Below are 23,888 nucleotides of genomic sequence, written 5' to 3'. Positions count from 1 at the left end.
GGAGAAGCACATGGTGCTCCCCAACCAGGCACAGACCTTGGAAATCCCCCTGCCCTTGTTCCAACCGCCAAAAGTACGACAGGCAAGGCATTGGCGTGCCTCGGGGCGGTGAGCACCCTTCTCATCCCTCCTCCCTGCCGAGAAGACATGTGGGAGAGCAGACTCCTTTAGGTTGCGCAGCTCCCCCACCCACGGGACCCCAAACATCATCCTTCAATGAGTCCCCATGATTTTTGGGCCATCTCTGAGCAGGTGGATTTGTTCTCAAAATTGTGGAAAAATAAATGGAAAAAGGCCCAGCATTACTGGATCTGTGCTTGTGTGAATTGATATTCCTGATTCCAGGTGCTAAACTCAAAAGCAGGAATTTCTTAGATTCCAGATCCTTGTTACCTCTACACCAAGTTCTGGCTAACTCAATGTGTTATTTATTTATTACATACTGATGCAGCCGCGTGGGTGGCTGGTAAACAACAACTACTGTTCTGATCGATCTTCAAACAAGCAGCGCTGCCAGTGCCTGACTGGCGTGTCAGCGACTCGAGGCAGCTGGCAGCTAAGGGTTCAACGAGCGAGCCACTGGACGCCCCTTCCCTCCCCCCACTCTGCTAAAATCTGTCTTACTTGGTCTAGGAGGTGGCTGTTGGCTGTGTGTCCTCAGTGAGTCCTGGTGGGCGGCCGCTGCAACCACCCGTGACGCCCACCGTCACTTGCGTCCCATTACACAGCACTCTCTCTAAGCCGATTCAGAAAAGGGGGTGGTGATGGACAGAGTATCTGAATTAAACAGAACAATCCTACCCAGTCAACAGATCAGGGCTTGATCCATCTCCGTTTTTTTGCTCACTGCACCATCCCAGCTCAGAACCTGGCTACATGCAAATTAGTCTGTCCCTGGCCCAGTGCATCATGGGAACAGGGCAGACCAACCTACCAAGCCAATTCTTTTACTGGAAAGGACACAAGCTTCCGGGGACCGGTTTCTGGCATTACAGCCGTCTTCGGCCCCGCATGCTTGAATCCTGATGGTGCAGTGAGCAAGGGACTCACATCTGAGCATACCCTTCCACGCTTATGGTGGACAAAACGATTCAGAAAAGGGGGTGGTGATGGACAGAGTATCTGAATTAAACAGAACACTCCTACCCAGTCAACAGATCAGGGCTTGATCCATCACCGTTTTTTAGCTCACTGCACCATCCCAGCTCAGAACCTGGCTACATGCAAATTAGTCTGTCCCTGGCCCAGTGCATCATGGGAACAGGGCAGACCAAACTACCAAGCCAATTATTTTACTGGAAAGGAAACAAGCTTCCGGGGACCGGTTTCTGGCATTACAGCCGTCTTCGACCCAGCTTGCTTGAATCCTGATAGTGCAGTGAGCAAGAGACTCACATCTGAGCATACCCTTCCACGCTTATGGTGGACAAAACGATTCAGAAAAGGGGTGGTGATAGACAGAGTATCTGAATTAAACAGAACACTCCTACCCAGTCAACAGATCAGGGCTTGATCCATCACCGTTTTTTAGCCCCTTTTCTGAATCGTTTTGTCCACCATAAGGGTGGAAGGGTATGCTCAGAAATGAGTCCCTTGCTCACTGCACCTTCAGGATTCAAGCGAGCCGGGCAGAAGACGGCTGTAATGCCAGAAACCGGTCCCCGGAAGCTTGTTTCCTTTCCAGTAAAAGAATTGGCTTGGTAGTTTGGTCTGCCCTGTTCCCATGATGCACTGGGCCAGTGACAGACTAATTTGCATGTAGCCAGGTTCTGAGCTGGGATGGTGCAGTGAGCTAAAAAACGGTGATGGATCCAGCCCTGATCTGTTGACTGGATATGAGTGTTCTGCTTAATTCAGATATTCTGTCCATCACCACCCCCTTTTCTGAACTCTCTCTAAGCCGGCACAGAATTAAATAATAATAATGAATTCAGTTGCGGGCGAGCGGCTATTAAAGGCCACAAAGAAATGGTGCAAACCGCAGCACTGCGGGCCTAGGTACCATGTCCTGCCAGCCCCGCCTTCAAACCAGTGATCTGCCAGCCTTATTGAACACAAACTCCCTGCGCACAGGGACGTAACGTTCCCCCACGGCGCCACGCCAGTCACACGTATGTTCACGCAACCTCATTGGAGTGTGAGGTCAGGCAGGCTATCTGGCTGACAGTGAATCAGCCGCATGGCGCCACGGGAATTGTTAATAAAGAGATACATTTACATTGTAGCTACTGCTAGCAGCAGGAAGCCCACGGGAGCAGCAATTCAGCGCAGGCAGACCATAGGCAGCACGCCGCAAGCCAGCTGAGCTGCCACATACACACACACACACTTTGCAGCGCTTCAGTCACATAGCTGAGACACTATGCATTATGCGTGACAATGCATTTCAGTGCGGTGATGCGAATCACCGCACTGAAATGCGTTAGAGTCACGTCTGATGCGTGATACTTGGCAGTACTGAATCAGTGAATCGATAACACAAGCATTCATTCGTTCTGTTACTTGGAGTCTTTATAAAGCACAACAAACATCCTGGAGCACGTCTCTGGTGGCTATAGAAAAAGAAGAGCGGTGCTAAAAAAGAAACAGAAAAGGATTATGATGTGAAAAGCCATTAAATTAATTAGCATACATTTTTTGTCATTGTCAGATTTGAGTTCCCTGCTCTAAAAGGAATTCTTCCCATTACCCTGCCAAACATGTCGCTAAACTCCTCAGTGTCGGCCCCTCTGCTTTCGGTTCATTTATTTTAATAAATGTTGTCACAATGGTCTACTATGGTTGAGCCACTTACATTGCTAACCGCATGCACGGTTCGTGACTTCACACGCACTGGCGCTAGAAGGGTCATTGACGTAACCTTTACGCACGGGACTGTAATTGCTTTGCCGGGGCGGAAGTATTCGCGCCCTGACGACCTCTCTCTCCCCGCCGCATTTTACTACCAGATGCACTCACTGGCCGAGCAGCGGAAATGTGGGGTTTCACATATCTGCAAACAGCAATGTGATTTTTATTTCGGTGGCAGGCTTGAATTACTTCCTTTATGTTTGCTCTTATGTCTTTTTGGCCGCACCTTCCCTCCCAGAGAGCTTCTGTTGTTTGTGTAAGGACTGGGAAGCGAATTCTGGCCTACTCGCCAGGCGAAATTAAGTGAGAATTCCCTTCAAATTAGCCCACTGGACCCACAAAAGTGGCTCCTAGCGCAGATGTAACCACACAGTTCACTTTTCCTCCTTTTTTAATGAAATAAAGAAATGAATGCACGTTTTTGTTTTCTTTTCGTGGTGAGTAACTTGGTGTTATGTAACGATCCGCCCCACGCGACGGCAGCAAACACCAGCACAGCAAAAATAGCCCAGTAATTCACCTGCACAGTGGTTCAAATGTTTCAGTGGAGGAACCATTATGTCTACTTTTCTTCATCTGCATAAACGGGCTAGACCCTGATGCAGAGGTCTAGCCCGGGACCAGGGTTCAATTCCCTGCCTCGGCAGGGTCTTGGGCTCAAAATTCCACGGACCTGATAATTCTCGCCTCTGTGCCTATTCCAATCATGGAGTCCCACTCTGCAACTCTGGGCAATAGCTTGCTTAATCTCCACAATGGCCCCCACAACGCTGAGGATGCCTGACCTTCACCCTGGGGGTGCTCAGGAGTGGACGCCTCACAGGGAAAGCCAGGACGGGTTCCACAGCGGTAGTCGTACAAGCGCCTTGAGACCCTTGCGGGTGAGTAGTGCGCTATACAAGTATCAATTTACATTTTAATTTACAATTTTGGTATCAAACACACAAAAGGTGATGGGGCAATGCTTGCAATGCAATAAGCTTAACCACTGGTAATCGCTCAGGGTACCATTCAACCCTTCATTCCTTTGCCCACCATGCCATCTCGGTTTGGGCCCTGCCATATGCAAATCAGTCTTAACCTGGCTCCAAAAAGAACAGTCCCGCCCGAAATGCCGGGACAGGACCAACCCTGCACCGAAACAAGCAACCCAAGACTGGTTTTACCTTGATTGGGGCTCATTGGTTGAGTGTAACATGGATCCAAGCTGAGGTGGCATTGTGTGCTAAATAATGCTGAATTGAGATGCAGCGCAAGTAATACCAGCAGCTGAGATTAATTCAATCATTCCATCCATCACTTTTTTGTATATTTTTTTCCGAGCGTGGTGACACATGGAATGGTGCTTTGTAGGAAAGGTAGGGCATTGTTGGGATGCAGTGCCTTGTTCGCAAGATGCTGCTTTGCCAAGACGGCGGCACCTTGTTGGGATGATGGTGCATTGGTGGTATGACGGCAATGTCAGAATGCTGGTGCATTGTTTGGATGGTGGTGCATTGCTTGGATGGTGGTGCATTGTTAGGATGACTGTGCCCTGCCCAGATGGTGCTGTGTTAGGATGGTGGTACATAGTTGGCGGATGTCATTTGTGCAGTAGCTGAAATGTCCTCTCAGCTCTCTCAAGGATTCAAGGACAATTATATGACAAAGCATTATTAGGTGGCATCCTATGGCATCACCAGCATTAGGCTTAAGATTTGCACTACAAGCACCACATGTGGCCATATTCCCAGGGAGCAATATGTCTCTTGGATCCAAACAGTGTTTATCCTTGCATGTGCCCACTCCAGCATGAAATAGGACACTCCATTTGCCTGTTCCAGAGGTCAGGAATCTTTAAAGTATGGGGTCAGAGAAGGCTATTACAAAAAGATACAACAACAAAAAGGAGGAGTACTTTGTTCCTAGCGGATTTCCATATTTATGAGAATATTGAACATACCTAGGTGGCAACCTAAAGTCCTTAAAGCATTGCTCTGACCATACCTCTGCAATTTTCCTCAAAATACCAGATACATTACAAACTCGTAGACAAAAAAACTAAATTGTTTAAAGATTGAATACCACCTGGAGCCCTGATGGAGTAAAAGCAGCATTTACAAACTGATAAAACGTTTAAGCCCTTTTCACAGATAATATAGTAAATTTCTTGCATGTAAAGACAGCTTTCTGACAGCACACCCAGCAAGGCCCAAATTAACCAGCTACTAGTACACTAGAAGCTTGTTTCCGGTCCAGGGAAGGCATGGGTTGGCAGTTCGGGCAGGACTGTTCCCATGAGGCACAGGGTCAGACTGATTTGCATATGGCCATGTCTGAACTGGGGTGGTGTGGAGTGCCAAAAAACGATGGATTTAGGCCCATATCTCTGTACTGGCGTGAATGTGTGACATTGTTCTGCATTCTGTCCATCAACCGTGGTTTTTGCACTAGTACACTTAACGGCACATACTGCTACCTAACCACTAGCAAACAGCAGCTGGGGAATGGACAAGAGTACTGAATGAAAAGAGAAGTATTGATCTTGGTACAGTCCTCTCGAATCATGATGCTAAACTAGTCTGATGACTAACCTATGAAAGTCACATTTCTACACCCTCCTGACAAAAAAGCATATAACAATATCGTCCAAGTTCTTATCTCAGGACAAAAATGTTATAAATAAGTACAACTTCGGAAAGACCAAGACAGGTGCATTTGAGGTAAGGGTTATGGTTTTCCATGGGAGCAGAGACAGAACGTCTTAGCTCACCACACCCTCCATCAGGAACAGGAAAGGAAATAATAGCAGGTGCTTCATGTAGGTTCCCCCAGAGGTTGCAGACGGGACTCTTCCTTCTCTTCCTCATATGTCTGTCTTCTATATCCTTCCACAAGATGAACTCATTATTTTTAGTTTCATTCATGTGATAGGATTTGTATCCACTAGTTCACATTTCACCAGTTTTGAAGGCTACATAATGTCACTGGTTATGAGCTCATTGGATTAAAAATAAATTTTGAGGTCACTTTTTGAGATGGTATTCAAGGATTGCATACTATCATCTATTGCTGTTATCATTGCCCTGTATATTCGTGGAAGAACCTTATTATCCTTGTCTATGTTAGAAACTAGATCACTAGTTGGAAGTTGCAGCTCTTTGTGGGGGACAGGCACAGCCCTTTCAGGTGCAAGTATCATCTCACCCTCCCATCCAGCCCAGGAAGACCCATCAGCCTGGTGATGGGCCATCAGGAAGCGAATGGCCCAACAGGCCCACCTAAGCTCCCTTTCTGGGTGTCTGTCTCGGAGGAATGCACAAATCCCAACTGTCACCCACCCCAGATGTGTATAGAGACTGGCAGAAGGAACAGAATAGTTTAAGTAAGGAAAATGTCCTATTTCTAAAAGTGGCATTTTTAGACTTGCAACTTAAAATGCATCTTCACCATAAGTTGTGATTTTAAATTGTGAGTCCCGGTACACCAAACTCGAAATATCTATCTTGTCCCAATCGGAAAGTCCACCTATAAAATTTTATAAGGTAATACCAATGTTAACCTATTGGAGAGATAGGCCTTTGCAGTAGTGGAAAAGGAATTTGAGAGTTTTTCACTATCAGGACATGGTAAACGTAAAACTGCATGTCCTACCTTTTAGGTACATTGCACCCTACTCGCTCGGTTGTGTGGGGCCTACCTTAAATGAGACTTATATGTATAAGGGAAGGTTTTGGCCTGGCAAGAGGGTTTACTTGCCAGGTCGACATGGCAGTGGGAAACTGCACACACTGGTTCTGCAGTGGCAGGCTTGAGAAATGGTGAATGGGTTACTTATAGTGGCGGCTGACTTGTACCAAGGGTGGTGAGGCACAGAAAAAAAAAATAATAAATTGACTTACCTTCACAGCGCGACATCATCCTCGCTCAGGTGTCTTCAGGAAGCTCCAGAAGCAGGAAACTGCACTACCCAATACTTGCGCTGCTCTCACAACATGAGAGCGGTGATAGGATTGGATAGAGCAGGTTGTCTTAGAGCTCCTAAGTGCACTGGAGGCCTGCACTTTCCCTAACCTAGCAGTCTAGGACAGCTAGGCTTGAGAATTCTAAAATGTGCATGTCTGGCTCATCATCCCAAGACAGCCAGCCAAAGAGATGTGCGTTTTAAAGCATACAGCTCCCTGCTGCTGCCACTCGGCAGCGCTGGTCCCACCCCGTCCTGATACTTAGTTCGGGATGGGTTGCTGAAAAATGGAATGATAATAAATAAACTTTATTAACATTTTATTTATCAGCTCTGGGGCTTGTGCGGTGAGGCTCCTCCGCTCAAATGAAATAACTACCCCTGGTTACTTTTGTGGGTGGCACAATCAGTGCTGCAGGTCCACTAGTAGTATTTAATTTACAGACCCTGGGCACATGTAATGCACTTTAGTAGGGAGTTATAAGTAAATTAAATATGCCAATTAGGTATGAGCCCATGTTCTCCTGTTTAGAGGAGGGAGCATATGCACCTAAGCACTGATTAGCAGAGGTAAAGTGCTCAGAGTTCTATAGCCAACAAAATCGAGGCTTGGAAATAGAGAAGGAAGGCAAAAGATTTTGGGTGACCCTTCAGAGAAGGCCGTTTTCTAACAGTCTGGTTGTGATCTGGTGGAAGAAACGGGAAATGGGTGGTGCATCATCAGTTAGCCTCTGTACCGGAGATTACACAGCACTGGGCAGAGAATGTATTTCATTACAACCAAAACCAGGACCCTTGACTCACTAACTACCAACATCTGCAGGTTTTCATTGTTTCCGGAAAGTGAAATAGCCACTATGAAGTGATAGTGCTGGTAGGGAGCAGGAGGGAAGCTACACCCAAACACTTCAGCAGCAGCTGCCGAACCTGTTTTTTATTTTTTATGTTCGCTTTGAAGCTCACTGCTTCCCACTTTTATGGAAGCATCAAGAAGTCTCTACAGGAGCATGTGTACTTAAAAAGAATCAAAAAAGACTAAAGCAAAAAAAATGGAGGCTTAGAATTGGTATTGGGAAATATTCCTCTTTAAATATCACAGCCTGACACTTTTCCCACGCGACCTTGCTTGCTACCCTCTTGCTCCCTGTTCTGCACCTTATTTTCCTTTAACGTGCTGTAAATGCACCTAGTGCTAAATAAATTCTTACAGGCACACACAATAGTCTGAACTTCATTAAAAGGCGATACAGCATTTTTTATAGTGACAGCTTAGTGTAGGCAGCATCTAACAGTGTGCGTTGTAGGGAGGGTCAGCAGTTCTTGTCCTTGGACTACAAACTAACCCGGGGTATTCATACCACACAGATGTATAAGACTTTAACATAATAGGGCTGACGAGATAAAAACAAATTATCTCACTGATTTTTCATTCATAAGCCGGCTTTTTCCATTAATATCCTTGCCCACATCCTTTGTCCTTTGCCACCTTACATCATTTGTGGACCCAAAAGCCATTTCACACGAATTAAGAGCATTCGGTAGACTAGCCGGCTGCCACCATGAAAGGTTACAGTATATAATACAGTGACATTATCCTATCCCTACTTTCTGAAACAATTGACAACATTTGCTGCTCATAGGCAACATCTAGTGTCCCCTCTTGCTGACCCCCTAGGCACCTAGCAAGCCTAGCCTTGCGTTAGAGCCTGCCGTGGTCAGTCATCCAGTTGTGACAGATGTTCATACAATCATGACCAGCACTGCTGGAATCCAGTTTGTTAGGGTGACCTTTTCTGAGCTTTCTACGGTTTGGTGTTTGACTGATCTGCTCCAGTCAAAGGGAAACATGGCCTGTAGACATCTGTGTTTCTTCTGGGTCTGTATAAGTATTTGTTCAGGTGAAGAAGAACAACTAGCCACACAGGATCATTAGTGTGTTCATGTCTAGAGAAGACACACACATAACATCAGATCCTTCACTTAAGATTTGATTTTTACAGTTTTATCAAATGCCAGATTTATGATTTACAGCAGTGAATGGAACCAGTAAGGAAACACAGGTTACAATACTATACTGGCAATAAATAAAAATAAATACATGACTAAAACAATTCAGTAAGTAGCCAGACACAACTGGTTTTTAGGTGGGGTGGAGAGTGGGGAATAGTGGAGTTTTGAAATAGTTGAATTTCAGACTTTACAACGCATGCATTTACAAAAAATGCCTTAACAACACACATAATACAATGCATTGTTTTACCTTTACAGCTTTACAATCCACTTGATGTATATATATACATATATGCTGAATAATATGTATATATGTGGACTTACACACCCACACACACATATATATATTATATATATATATATATATATATATATATATATATATATATATATATATATATATATATATATATATATACATATATACATACATATTCATGTGTGTGTGTATATCATTTATCATTTTTGAGACCCCTCAAACTGCTGTATATATATACATACACACAGACACATATATCACTTTAACCTTTGTTTTTTCAGTGAAATTCTATGATTATTTAACATAAAGCCAAATTACATAAAGTAAGCTAGCTTTGCGGCCCCCTCCCCTTCTTTGGTGAATTGTGGCCCTGGGAGTCCTGCAGGATCACAGCAAATATTGCCTATTTGTTTTTTGTTTTTTGACCCCTGGGAGGGTCCCTCTGGCTCCCCCATTGGGCCTGGGGGAGCAGGGTATCCCTACTCTGCCTTTTATATTTTTTTGATTTACTACTTCAAGACAGGGGCCTAAGTCCCTCGGTCCTGTAACAGCTGCCCGAAAAAATTTTCTGATGTTTCTGAAAGCCGATCAGAGCACTCGCTGCTGCGGGAGCAAATTGGCACAAAGGAAAAAAAAACTCCATGGGCCAATTAGAACGCTCCATTTTTAAACTGCCGATCCCGCAAGAGTCTCTCAAGCTTCTTGTGGACCCAACGCTCAAGATTTACAACATTTTTGTACCTTAATTTCTCGAATACTTAATGGCTTTATAAAAATCATAAAAAGCACAATCGGCGTACCAAGATACATCTTCCTGACAGATTTGGTGTGAATACACACAGGAGTTTTTGCTGTAGCCCTGCCTAAAGAATTTAATGGAAAATGCATGGGAATTTTGTGTTTTGGGAAATCCCCATTTTTTCATGGACCGCTGCTTGACGGATCACCCAGAAGATTTTCATGCACAAACTAGGCGGAAAAGAGCGATTTGTTGTACAGTTTCCTGGCGATTTTTGTCAAATATTGTCAAAGTTATTAGCATCACAAAAAAGGCATTTCCTTTGGAAATGCAGATCTAACTTAAACTACCAAATGGCGACTCCCACTGGGTAATATACATAAACCCACTTTTCCCAATGACAAAGCGTTTTTGTGGTTGTATTGCCAATAACTTTGGTGCAGTTTGAGGAATCTTCATGACATTTTCAACAATAGTGTACTGGTTACTTTAGCTGTTGTTTCTGGAAAGTTTAAGGGTGATTCGTCAAGCGGAAGCTGAGAAATAGGGGGGTTCTCAACGATTCTCCCAATGCAATGTCTAGGGGGATTTTGCAAGTTTTAGATATGGCGACTGTGTGAATCTGAAAACACTGTAACTTGTGCCATTAAGTAACTTTAGTCCAGGAGTTATAGTTTCTTAAAATAAGTGTAACTATAAGTATAACTATAACTGCTAAATTAACTATTTTTTTTGTGGGTAAAAAGTCAGCCTAACTATAAAGTTCCTGCAACCTTTGGTTTTTTTATTGGATGTACATATATTTGTAATAAAATACATAGGAGAGTGACATCCCTGGAAAAATAAAACATCTCAAATGTTCTTATTACAAGCGGCTTCTGACGTCTCTAGTCACCTGTAATAAAGAAATGACCTAGCTGCTCAATTGTAATAAGGTATTACATTTGACTTGTGACATGGTATCGGAAGCTCAGAGCCTACACTCAGGATGAAGGGAGGTCACATGGCATAATTACAGCTGCAGTTTGAACAGCGAAAACAAAATCGGTCTTTTCTTCTTCTGCTCAAGTTTTCTGGATGAGTAGTGCAGCCACTGGCATTGTGAACACCCAGCTTTAGTAGCTACAGCAGGGGTGGAAATAACTTGTGGGGGGAACACATCCTTTACAACGCAACTTTTACCACGCAGTGCTGTTACAACGCAAGTATTACAACGAAAACCATTACAACGCATTACACTGGGGGGCGCTCTAGGATAAGGAATACGTTTAATTTACTATCCAACACCTTCCCTAGTGTCCACGGGGACTGGAGTTGGAATAGTAAATTAAACTATTCACTATCCAGCACCCCTAAGTGTAATGCGTTGTAATGGTATGCGTAGTAAAACCTGCGTTGTAACAGCATGCGTGGTAAAAGCATGCGTTGTAACATCATACATCCCTTGTGGGGCCTCTTCTTTCTTCAGCTCAGCAGACAAAGGCTCATAATTAAAGTGAAAGGTTGGGTAGTAGGAATGTTAGTGAACTGAAAGGAAAGATGGATAGATGGGTGGGTGGGTGCAGTGCTTTATTTGTAAAATATTAAGTGCCAGGGCTCTGACCAGGAGGCCACTGAAGCTTGCACCACACATCGCCCTTGTCATCAATGCCAAAACAACTACTAACCAATTCTCTTGAATGTAAATGCGACAGTCAGATTATTCCAAGTCCCCAAAGCTAAAGGAATGGTTGGGGAGGCAGGTATTAGCACTATTTTAATGTATATTGTATTCCTAAACAACGGTTGTTCTGCTCATCTCTAAATTAGATGAACAGCACCACCATGTGGTAGACTGTCAACACCGTACTTAGAACAGTTAGGTGCCGGTGCCGAGCACCGGAAACCAATTAAATGCTGGTGCTGAGCACTGGAAAGCACCAGCTCAAATTAAGCACTGGGTGGGTGGGTGGTTTAGGTAGATGGATGAATGGATGGATAGATGGGTGGATGGATGGATGGGCGAATGGATGGAGGATGAATGGGTGAATGGATGTGTAGGTGATAGGATGGATGGCTGAGTGAAAGGGTGTATTGACTGAGTGAAAGGGTGGATGGATGAATGAATGAAAGTGTCGAAAGACGGAAAAGTGAAAGGGAGGATGGATGAATGGATGAGTGAAAGATGGATGGATGGAGTGATGGATGATTAAAAGGATGGACGGATGGATGGATGATTTTAGAGATGGATGGATACATATGGAAAGGGGCATAATGAACCCTCTGCTTTAGCAGCTATAGTGGGAGTGGATTGGCTTCTTATGTCTGCACTCAACAGACAAAGTCTCAATTAATGTGAAAAGGTGGATTGGTGAGTGAGTGAGTGAAAGGATGGATGGATGTGTGAGAGAAAGGATGGATGGATGTGGGAGTGAAAGGGTGGATGGATGGGTCGAAAGAGTGGATGGATAGATGGATGGATGAATGAGTGAAAGAATGGGTGTAAGGATGGATGAGTGAAAGAACGGGTGGACAAGTGAAAAGAATGGATGGATTGATGAGTGGAAAGATGAATGGATGCATAGATGAAAGGGTGGATGGCTGGCTGATTGAGCGAAAGGATGATTGGATGAGTGAAAGGGTAAATGGATAGATGGATGAGTGGATGGATGGATGGATGCGTGGATGGATGGCTGGATGGACATGAGGCTTTGATGGATGTATTTGACAAATAGGCTTGAGATGGATGCACAGATAGGTGGAGGAACAGAATGGTGAAAAAACAAATGACGGATCAAAGAATGAATGGATGGCAGATTGTAAATGTGAAATGGTGGATATCACTGGGTGGGTTGAAGGCTGAAAGGATGAATTGATATACGCTTGGATGAAAGAGACAAAAGAGCTCTTTTGAAGAGGGTCAGAATGACTTGCTTCGCTATCCTGGTGTCATAAGAGCTTTGGTTCAAAGTGGGGTGATTTTTAATTTTCTGGCTACTCCCTTGAGTGTAGCAGTGCAGTATTTTGTCAAACGCCCCTCGACTTTGGGTCCTTCTCTTATGCATGTGTACATCCCATTCTTAAAGCAAAAAATATAAAAAACTACAAGAAAAAAGATCCTTCCCAAGGAGTTGTAAGGTTTTAAGTTATTATAAAAGGAAAAAATGCTAAAAAAGAAAAAATAGCCAATAGGTGCCCCTTACACCAAGAGTGTGCTTTACAGTGCTGCAAATTCTACTTTACAATAGCTGAGCGTAAGTCAATGTGGGGGTGCCCACATGCACCCAATATAAACTATAGCAGCAGTGCGATACATAAAATAATTCCACCAGTGGCAAGGGGTAGGAGTCAACTACAGTGGGTGCAGCAGGTGCAGTGGCACAGTGGCATGAGCCTTCAGCCATTGAACCCTGTCAGTACTGTATTTATCTACCCCAACTGCAGTCAAAGGGGCAATATTCCTTGCTAGCACCAGGGCCCATGGCATTCTTGCTACACTACTGCACTGGCATGAAATCGAGTAATACATGAAGAGGGGGCGAGAAAAAGCTAAGAACTAACGGTTGGAACCTTGTAGAGGAAGGGAGATCCTAATGCTCAACAGACAGAACCCTCACACACCCGAATGGGTGTCATGCTTCATCATTGGGTTTGCTCCTCGTCGTGTCGGCACTGCAATGCTCAATGGGCCCCGCAAGATGGCTCTTTGCCGGAGATCTTCAGTTTTTTGCCATGATGATGAGGTAGGGAAAGTCATTGTAGCGTGGCTTTCTAGATTAAGTGCTGTGTGAATTAAACCTGCCCTTGGGGTACGCATCCAATTTATATAAAGTGACCCCCTCGACAGAGATAAAAAGAATAAGTGAGTGCTGTCACTTGGGATCTATGAATCGTGAAAGCCTCACAGCGAGTGTTGTAGGGTCGGCATCTTTCATGCCTTGCTGGCCCAGGATGGATCCGCGGCGTTTCTTCAAGACCGAGAAAATGCTTACCCTACACCCAGATTATGTGACAAGACATAGGTATTCTAGTGTTCCAATCCTGTTGAGGTATTCAGTGTTGCCCCTTAGGAGAAGGCAGAGTACTGCGTATAACTGCGAATAAAAGTGGTCCCACGCAAAGTTGGGCCTGTAATCTACCCCTCTCTGCCCTCCTGGAAATCGAGTAACACAACCCAACAAAAAGCCTTGTCAATTTCAACAGACTGGAATCCTCAAGGCCTTAGCCCACAACTGGCCCAGCGTGGAGGATCGAAGGGTGCAAGCGGAAGACACAGCATCACCACCCCTTGAAACGTCATTGTGGGTAGAGTATCCCTGGGTAAAAGGACCCGTTTGTGTGCTTATAGACTCTATAATATAGAGGATGTTACTGTGTTTGGGAACCACAGTGGGCACCCTGTCTGCATGGCACATGTGATGTACACCCAAATGAAACTATTAATCGCCTAAAGTAACATTCGTGCCTGGAATATTTGTGAATACAGGGGAACACCCACACAGAGAATGGATGGATTTGTACTTTTTATAAATTACATGCAGACATATTTAATGGCCCGCCCCCGCTCCCATCACATTTTATTTCCACCCACCACACAGTCGCAGAGACTAGCACTGTGTGCTGCGCGGTGTGGTGAAAGAGGGAAGTACAGTAGCGCGCCACTCAAATTAAATTGTGTTGACACCTTTATAGGAAGTGTGTACCTTGGACGCAGCTCTGAGCTCCGCTTCCAAGCAACACACCGGAAAGCATTTCAAGCGCCATAAATACTAAAGGAAACCAAAACACGGACTGCAAATTGCGCGCGCCAAGCTCTTCCCTTGAAGAGCGCGTTTGCATTCTGATTGAGGCAATGTTAGAACGGATCACAAGGCGCGCTTTTCTTTGAGGGAGACATTCCATATTTCCCTTTTGCGAAGCGCGCTACGGATGAGGTGCAGAAGGCTTCTGATTGGTCATTGCACGCAGTTTTAGCCATAAAGCAATTCATCCATGTCAGCTGGTAGCCAGGAAAATAAAACACCCCCCACTTTGGGGAACATGGTACTGAACGACTGAGCAAAGTGAGAGTTCCCAACCATGTCTATAAAGGCGTGTGTGGGGATTCTCCCAGTGGGAAAAAGAAAGGTACAAATGGTGCATTTAAAGCTCGAGTTTATAAAAATTTGGAGAAACAGCTGTTTTTTCACATATTCTTTCCTTTCTTCTTTCTATGTTTTTTCCTTTCAATTTTCATCCTTTTTTCTCTTCTTTTTCGGTCATTGATTCTTCTCTCTTGATCTTTTGTTCCTTCCTTAGATCTTTCTTTTCATCTGTTCGCTCATCTTCCAATGCCTTATTCTTTCCTTCTTTCATTCTGTCTTGTCTTCTGGCTATCATCCTTCCTTATATCCTTATTTCATTTTCTTTCCTCCTTTCCACTTTCCTTGCCATTTTCCCAATCCTCGTTTATTATTTTTACTTCCTTTCTTATCTGCCCATCCTTCTCCATTTTTTCACTATTCTATCCCTTCTCTAATTCTTTCTGCCCTCCTCTTCTTATTCCCTTCCTTTCATTACCCTTTCTTCCTGCCTTTTTATTTCCTTCCATCGTCTCTTATCAGTTCTTCCCATCTTTTTCTGCTTCGTAAGTTCATTCTGTTTTCAAGATTTTCTTCTGTCTTTCTGTTTCCAAATTTTATTTTCAACTTCTTTGTTTCTTCCTTCTTTTGTTCTTACCACCCTTCTTTACATCCTTAATGTATTCCTTCCTTTTCTTTCTTCTGTCGTTCCTGATCTTTCTACCTCTTTCTTTCCTCTTTTCCTTCTTGTTTTCCTTCTTTCCATGTATGGTTCGTGTTAGTCCTTTCTTTACTTCCTGCTTCCTTTCTTTTGAACTTTTTCACTTCTTTGCGATGTAATATTCTTTCTTCTTTCTCGTTCTCTCACTCTATTGACCTCTCACTTTTTTCTTTCCCATTTTAATAATTTTCTTGAATTATGCCAAATGTATAGGCTCTTGGCACCCCTTTGCCCGCACCCCACAACTATGTCATTTTAGCTTCTTTCCGGAAAGTCTTATTTGCTTCAATCTTGTGAGCTGGGATCACAGATCAAAGTCTTTTACAGGCAGGGCCACTGGAATTATGTGGCAAGCAAGGACCAAATTATGCAGCGGGAAGGACCAAATTATGTGAAAAGAAAACTCAAATTATGCGGCTTAATGCAGCACATTTTGTGAGAGTATTCTCACTGTTCACTTGCTAACCCTGTCAGAGCATAGATTTTGTGTCAAAAGCCACAAATTCATAATGATGCGGAAAATGCCACAGCCACACAATCACATAATTAAAGAGCCCGTGATTGTAGGCCATCCGAGCAATTCATTCTAACCCCCGTTGGAGCTGGTATTGCTGGTGCTTCACTACAACTTGCATCCATTTAGGGTCGGCCGGATAATAGTCACAGAACACAGTTTAAATAAAAATGTGTTCATATTTTCTGTATATTTTTACTTACATTTAATTAAAAAAATAAAAAAATCTGCTCTTTTTTTACTCTCAAAGTATTCCTTTTGCATTCTTTTGCTGTCTTTCAAAAGGGTCCTTTCAACGCTATGAAACATTTTATTTCTTTTCAGTTACTTGTAGCTAATGTGAATTTATTTCAGTTTGTCTTCTTCTGTTGATGTTATCAAGGTCAGTTGAAATTTGGCTAATTGTGTGGTGGGAAATTCTAGGAAAGAAGTCTGGTGTAGTGCTAAGGTATTCGGGGCCTCATTTATGAAAAGTGACGCATCGCTGCGCGAAAATAGCGATGCGTCATATTTACAGTATGACGCATCATGGCGCAAGGAGTTACAGATACGTCAGTATTTCTGACGTATCTGTGTGGGGCAAAAGTGACGCATTGCTGGAGTGTGTCACAAAAGTGACACAACTCCAGCAATGCGTCCTTTCACATGGGGCAAGCCCCATGCGAAAGGGTCTGCGTCAGTCTTACGCCTGCTGTGAGGCAGGCGTAAGAATTTGACGCATCTGTGTCCTAGAAGTGGCGCAGTGAAATCTTATAAATTTCACAGCATCACTTCTACGATCCTTTCTTGCGTCAGAACGCCCCCCCTGCATACATTATACCTGGCGTAGGTATAATGTAGCGCAGGGGTTTACAAAGTGACGCATCTACCTAGATGCGTCACTTTGTAAATATGGTGCAACAAGTCAAATTTTTTACGCTGCTGGTGCGTCACAAAAAGTGACACACCGGCGGCGTAAAAGTGACGCACGGCCTCATAAATGAGGCACACTGAATCTACAAGCTACGCTTTTGTTCTCTCCAGCTGAAAGAAATAAGACAAGGAAATAATGCTATGCAATAAACCTTCAGTAGGACTTCCAGTAGATACTAAAGGGTTGGTGCCAGCCCTGCAAGAATACATTTAACTTGAATTATTTCAGGTGTGCAACATCGATAGCCAGTCATGTGTTATTGTTTGGAGCAAGTGCACCATTGTGCAAACATGTCCCCCACATGTTAGACAATCCAAAAGAATAAAACGCTTGAAGTTCAAGGTGGGTCTTTTGAGCAGTGCTATGTCGTAGATGCGCCATTTGTTAAAGTTCGAAGAAGTTAACACCACCTCAGTATCCAGTGGACTCTTTCCTGTACATAAGCTTTTCTTGCACACGTGTTCACATTTGATACACAATTGCACTTACACTGCGTCATCAGCAGGAGCACCTTCTGTTTTGAACTTTGAAGTTCTATGCAATATTGATCAGGGTATTTGGCACTATCATGCCCTTTACATAGTGCCATCTGTGCACAGCCAAATATCATAGTCATCAGGTTGCAAGACATGGCTCAGTCTTGGCTAAATGCCATACTACATTCACAAAAACAGTTACCGGGGAAGTTGTACTGTGTTCAGAGGCATGCCCTACAAGCACTAACGAACAGGGCAATGGGCAAGCCCTATGCTCAGGGCCTATTGTAATTGGTCACAGGACCAATAGAGGGGCCATGATGCTGAGCACAGGAGATGGCAAAATGCTTACACTGAAGCACCAAGCTATTTATTTGTGGGCGATTCACTGCGCTATACCAAGACAGCATATTATAACATGTTAATCAGCTTTCGCTAGTCATATACTTCAGCAGAAGGGGCGAGATATTCCTTCGGGGACAATTCGCTGCACTATACCGAGAGGGCATAACATATAAAATGAATCTACAAAATAAAAATCTGAATTTAAATAATCATCAAAGTCTGCCCACAAGCTCTAAAAGGTAAGTGCTGAAACTTCTCTAACACAGAAATGGTACACTTCTAAAACTACCTGTTCATGTTTTCCTGGTTGAAAAATCAACAAAGTAGAAATGCCATTTTTAGGTCGGCCCTGGGCAGCATATGCGCTGCGGTGAAGCATGCAGTATTGGAGTAAGGCTTTGAAGCCCCGCCCACTCTCCACCCATATTTGTCATTGTTCTTCGTAAACACTGGCTTCCGAGTCGTTATTAGGCTTGTTAGTCCCTCCTTGGTACCGCCTTGTCTGCATTTGTAACCTCCCATGGCCACTGGCCCTTTTACTTCGTTTGCGACACGTTATGTCTTATTTAGTCTGTAAGCACTCTTTTCTTTAACGGGTTTCTCCTACTGCGGGCACAGCATGCTTTCCTCGCAATGCGTGCTTCGCTTTCAAGCAGTCCCGGACAATGTCGGCCGCTTCTTTGAAGTGAAGTAGGTCTCACATTTACAAGAGTTCGAGCTATTGCCATTGTAAATGACAATAGCTTAAACTCTCGTAAATGTGAAACCTATTGCATTGCAAATGCTTGTTTGTGGCGTGGTTTATTCTGCTGTGCATTTCAAACTGAACTGGTGAAGTCGTTCTTTAAAAATGATTCTGCTGCCTATTAATTAGACATTGGAGATAGCAATTCCATTACCTGAAAATGATAAACAATTTTAACAAATGACATGATATTAAAGTGTTGTAAAGACATATAAAACTGGCCCAATTGAGTGTACAGCAATGTCAAGAAAGCATGTAAGAGGCAGCGCTCACCTTCGCACCATCCATTCCAGGGACGCCAGGCAATCCGAAGGAGCCCTGCGGACAGACAGATAAAAGGTTGAAATTTGTTGGCGAAAGTGAAACTTTCTACTTGTGCCTTTTGTAGAATTCAGTCAAAAATAACATATAAGTAGTGTTGATTTGAGGTTTTATAAAGCGCAGACTTGGCCAAAAGAGATGAGAGCGCTTTACCAAAGCACCTCACCCTTTTATTGGCCTGGGGAGTTTAAGTGGTTTACCCAGAATGAGGATACTGAGCCAGGCCAGGATTCGAACCTAGCCCCCCCCCCCGCTTTCCCTTGCCCACAGCTCTGGCCACTAGGCCACATCACTTCTCCTATGACAGGGGGATACAGTTCAGCATTGTGTGCTCTTCCTACCACCACCCTGTATATCTACTTTGAAACCTTCCAGCACTGCACAGAATTGGCACTAAGCAAAAACATCTGGAGAGTCCTTGGCAAGCTTCACACAAAATACAAACAGATGTGCTACCACTAAGGATTAAGCTGGCAGGAGAAGGGCACCGGGGCCTTCCAAGTGGGTGCAGAGTCCAGTCTCAAGACCAGCTCTATTGAGTAGCAATGGGTAGTATGGACATCGCGTTGACTATGGGGAGGTACGCCTCCCCTAGTCTCTTCCAAGGCAGATAAAGGTCATGCGGAGGTCATCACACACAGTGCAGCATTAGATTGGGTCCTAAGCATGTAAACACTCATCCAGCTCTGAGTGACATTGTGCTATTAAGAGCAATATCATGAACATGTATTGAACAGAAATAAAACAACTTAAGGAAAATGAGAATTTCTGAGTAATTTATGACTAGGGCTACCAGTTTTATGGTATTAACTTTTCCGTCTGAATTTATCCATATTTATTTTTTGGCTGTTTTATCTGTATTTATCAATATTTATTTTGTCTTTTGCATATAAATGAAGTTGAAAACTGTATATTTCCATATTTATTTAACTGATAGACATGCAGTCAAACTTTGATGTCTGTCATGTTTTAGCTTTTTAAGCTACCAAATATTACATAACAATACATCAACTTTTAAATACTAGCATTATACCACAAATGTATATTGACACAAGCAGTTATTTAAAGAAATTTCAACCTGTTTTTTATTTTCCCATGCTGTCCATCTGCTCAGCTGTTGGGCTATAATTCATGAAAGACAGCATGGAGAGTCATTTTAAAGCAGCACAATTTTCTGTATTTATCCGCTTTTACAAATAAATGCAGACAGAAAACACATTGTTTTCTATCTGTATTTATCTGTAAAAACCCGTAAAAACGGAAACAGGGAGCCTTATTTATGACATATATTTTACTACAGTTTTCCCTACGTGCTGTGCTCATATTTCTCTACGCTCGTAGTGATTAGCCCCTGGTGCACCATAAGACCTTCAACGTAAACGACAGATTGTCCTGCGGTGACTCTACTGTTGAACCAGAGACACACTTCGCGAATGTTCTTTTTCAATGAGAACATTGCTTTCTCAGTACAGGACTGTCAAGGGGCTCACTAGCCAAATGGTGCGTGGAACACTAATCTGTCTCTGGCCCATACAAGGGGTGAGTGGTGCGTGCTCATTCATCATGTGCTAATCTCCACTAACCCACGTAGACCTCAACAGCATCCCTCCAGGCACGCCCCGGGCTGTGCCGGAGCTCATGCAAAAAAATAAAAGGAGTGAGGTAAAAGCGAAGTTCAATGATTACTTACGCCTTTTAGTAAATCACCATTAACCCATGCTTTAAATGGGCAGGCACTGTCCGGGTCTGAGTCCATGCAGTTCTTTAATTTGAAATGAAAAGTACCTTAACTTTTCAAGCTGCTGCAATACATTGATTAGGAGAGTACCGGCACATCTCAGGAGCAAACAGGTACTCTGGATGGTGAGTGAGTGACTGAGTATACACTTGTAAAGCGCATGGCTACCATAGGCCTCCCAGTGCTGGAGACAAGCATGAAGGCGGGGCAGGAGGCTCAGGGGAACAGCAGAGTCTTTCGATGTTTGCGGAACCATAAATGGTTGGGCTTGTGCCGAATATGGTCCGGCAGTTGGTTCCAGCACTTCGCCGCAACAGCAGAGAAATGCCGGCCCCCACTCCGCACTCGGTTCACTCTGGGAATAGTGGCAAGATGTTTCTTCTCAGAGTGCAGTGACCTTTTAGGAAGATACCGGGGAATGATGGCATGAAGGATGGGAGGGGCAGTATCCGAGAGAGATTTGTGAGCAATACACAATGCCTTGAATTGGATTCTCTCGTCCACTGGCAGCCAGTGCAGAGAGGTGATATGTGGTTTAGCAGATTCCCGGTTGTGGGCCTGCATCAGAAGACGTGCGGTGCAGTTTTGAACTATTTGAAGTTTTCTGATAGTAGTAACAGGGACAACTAAATAGATCACATTAGCATAATCCAGCCGAGAAAGAATCCAGGCTTGTACCAGCAGTTCCTGGCACTAAAAGGCAGGAGTGGTAGAATCTTTCTTATCATTTTGGGGATGCCATAACAGGCGCCTGCCACCTTGCCCGCCTGTACCTCAAAATTCAGGTTGCTGTCCAGCCAGACCCCAAGACTTTTGATATGGTCTTTGGGGGGAGGCATAGAACCTAGGCAATTTGGCCAAAAGGTACTGGGCTCCAGGTTGGTGGGTTTGCCCAAAATCATGAGCTCAGTTTTAGCAGCATTCCGTTTTAAAAAGGAGCTGTCCATCCACGCAGACACTTCTTCCAGGCAATTTGCCAGGCTTGTATTATTATTGTCCGAGGGATTAAGGGACACCACCAGCTGGGTGTCATCAGCATAGGTAATGATCCTAACCCCAAAGGGCTTGACTACATCGGCCAGGGGGCGCATATAGACATTAAAAGTGTGGGGCTCAGGGAAGAGCCCCGAGGCACCCCACATCTCAAAGGCATCCTATCTGAGACGACATTGTCTTCAAAGACCTGGAAAGACCTTTCTGTGAGGAATGACTCCAGCCACTTTAAAAGCATACCCGTCACCCCGCTTTCTCTTAGTCTTATTACCAGGAGTTAGTGGTTGACCGTGTCAAAGGGCGCGCTAAGGTCGAGTAGTATAATAGCTGCGGACCCTCCGGCATCAAGAATTTTCCGTGACTCCTCAATAACCACTAGTAAGGCAGTCTCTGTGCCTTGGATGGGTCAGAAGCCAGTTTGAAAGGGGTGTAAACAGTTGTTTTGTTCTAGAAATGTAGAGAGAACAGAATTAATGTATTTTTCACTTATTTTGGCTGTCCCAGGCAAAAGTGAAATTGGGCGGTAGTTCGCAAAGACCTCGATGTCCATGGTTGGTTTCTTCAACAGGGCTCTAACCATTGCCTGTTTCCAGGAGGAGGGAACAGTCCCGGCACAAAAGGAGATATTAGTAAGTTCCAGGATAACAGGAGGAATAGCATTGAGGGCCTTATTAAGGATAGTGGGGGGGCGCGATCACACGGGGAGCCAGATTTCAATTGGGCAAAGTAGATTTTTAAAGCTTTTATATCCATGGGGGGGATTATGTCAACAGTGGGAACAGGGAGTTGGGAAGGGTATTCAGACAGGTCGGACCCTGTTGGCATTACTAGCGGGGGAAAGGCGGAGTAAATATCTTCAATTTTCTTATGGAAGAACAGTGCCAAATTGTTAATCTTTCATCTTTATCCTCTGAGTGTAAAGGGGGTACTGGTGGTTTCAGAAGAGCCTTAGTGATTTTAAAGATTTCCCGGGAGGAATTGGCAGCAGAAAGTATTTTCTTTCCATAGTAGTCAGATTGAGCAGTTCTAATTTCTGTCTTATAAGCTCTCATGGCAGCTCTGTATTTATTTTTCTCTCCAAGCGCTTACACACTTGTTTCATTTCCCTAAGTTTGGGGGAGTACCATGGTGCCCAATGCTCTACTTTTTTGCTGGTTGTCCATTTTTTGGGAATTAGGGCGTCTAATGAAGTCTCCAGCCACTGGTTAACATTAATGCTGGCAGATTCCGGGTCGCTCCCTAGAGCCGGCCTCGTATTATTCAGAGCCGATACCCAGGAATCAAAAGATAGTTTAGCCCAGTTCCTGTTCCACGTTTTTACCCTATTCTGTGGCTGACCACCCTCCTGTAGGTTCCAAACAAAAGGAACTACAAAATGAACTGTCCATGGCAGGGGAATATGCTCTTCCACTGTCTGACTATCAATGTTGGAAAAAAGAGGGTCCAAAAGGTGACCTTTTTGGTGGGTAGGGTCAGTCACCTTAAGCTTCAAGGCCAAGGCATCTAGGTTATCCGTTATTGCCTCTGCATCGAATGAGGATGTCAGGTCAAAATGGACATTCAGATCCCCTAGCACCGAAAAGTTGGCGAAGGTGCTCAGTGGTTTAGCTATAATTTCTGGAAGCTCCCTGCTGAAATGGCCGATTGAGCCAGGTGGACGATAAATATGTACCCCAGAGAAGGTGCATGTAGCACCTGAACTTCTATATTCACATTTAAAGAACTGCTAGCAACATCATTTTATTACCATGTCATCTTCCAGGCTAAAGATACATTTAAAAACACGTTCCCACATCACCTCTTGGTAAAGCCCACTACTCGGAGCGATTACGTTAGACCACTTTTTGTAACAGCAGCAGTCAACAATATTGCCACTTTTCTGTTGAACTTTAATCCGAACTATCCTTTCATCTCTTTCCTTACAAGTTTTCAAATGAAGGGGCTGATTTAGGGTTTGGTGAGCGGGAAAGCAGGGGTAATGTGGCAGTCTTTGCATCCTTGCAAATCCGTGGTTCCGTGGCCACATTAAGAGGTGGAAGAACCCGGGGGTTCCTGTCAGCGGAGCCCCCGCCTGCTCTGCTGATGGTAATCCTTCACCCATCAGCCTGCCCACCTTGCGAGGTCCTACTGACTGGCAAGTAGATGTGGACATTGAAAATCTAGAAAGGCTCCTGTGCATAGGGAAAAAACTCTGTGCACGTCAGGGCCATTTCTGTTTGGAGAAAACAAACTCCCTCATTATACATGGCACCTACTGAGGAAAACCTCAGTGCTTTGAAGAA

At 44.2% G+C, this 23,888-nt stretch overlaps 1 protein-coding gene across 1 annotated transcript in view; it reads right to left on the bottom strand.

The window, feature by feature from the left end:
* Positions 1–23,888, bottom strand: part of COL25A1 (collagen type XXV alpha 1 chain) — a 314,902-nt gene that overhangs the window by 170,758 nt on the left and 120,256 nt on the right. The window contains exon 7 of the mRNA XM_086962004.1: positions 18,828–18,872. Coding sequence (XP_086818130.1) covers positions 18,828–18,872 — 45 coding nt within the window. The remainder of the gene's footprint in view (positions 1–18,827; positions 18,873–23,888) is intronic.

The sequence above is a fragment of the Lissotriton vulgaris genome, chromosome 3_1 (genome assembly GCF_964263255.1).
Source record: "Lissotriton vulgaris chromosome 3_1, aLisVul1.2, whole genome shotgun sequence".
Classification (NCBI taxonomy): Eukaryota; Metazoa; Chordata; class Amphibia; order Caudata; family Salamandridae; genus Lissotriton; species Lissotriton vulgaris.
The sequence above is the reverse complement of the archived record's forward strand: the minus strand, read 5'-3'. Positions and strand labels throughout refer to the sequence as shown.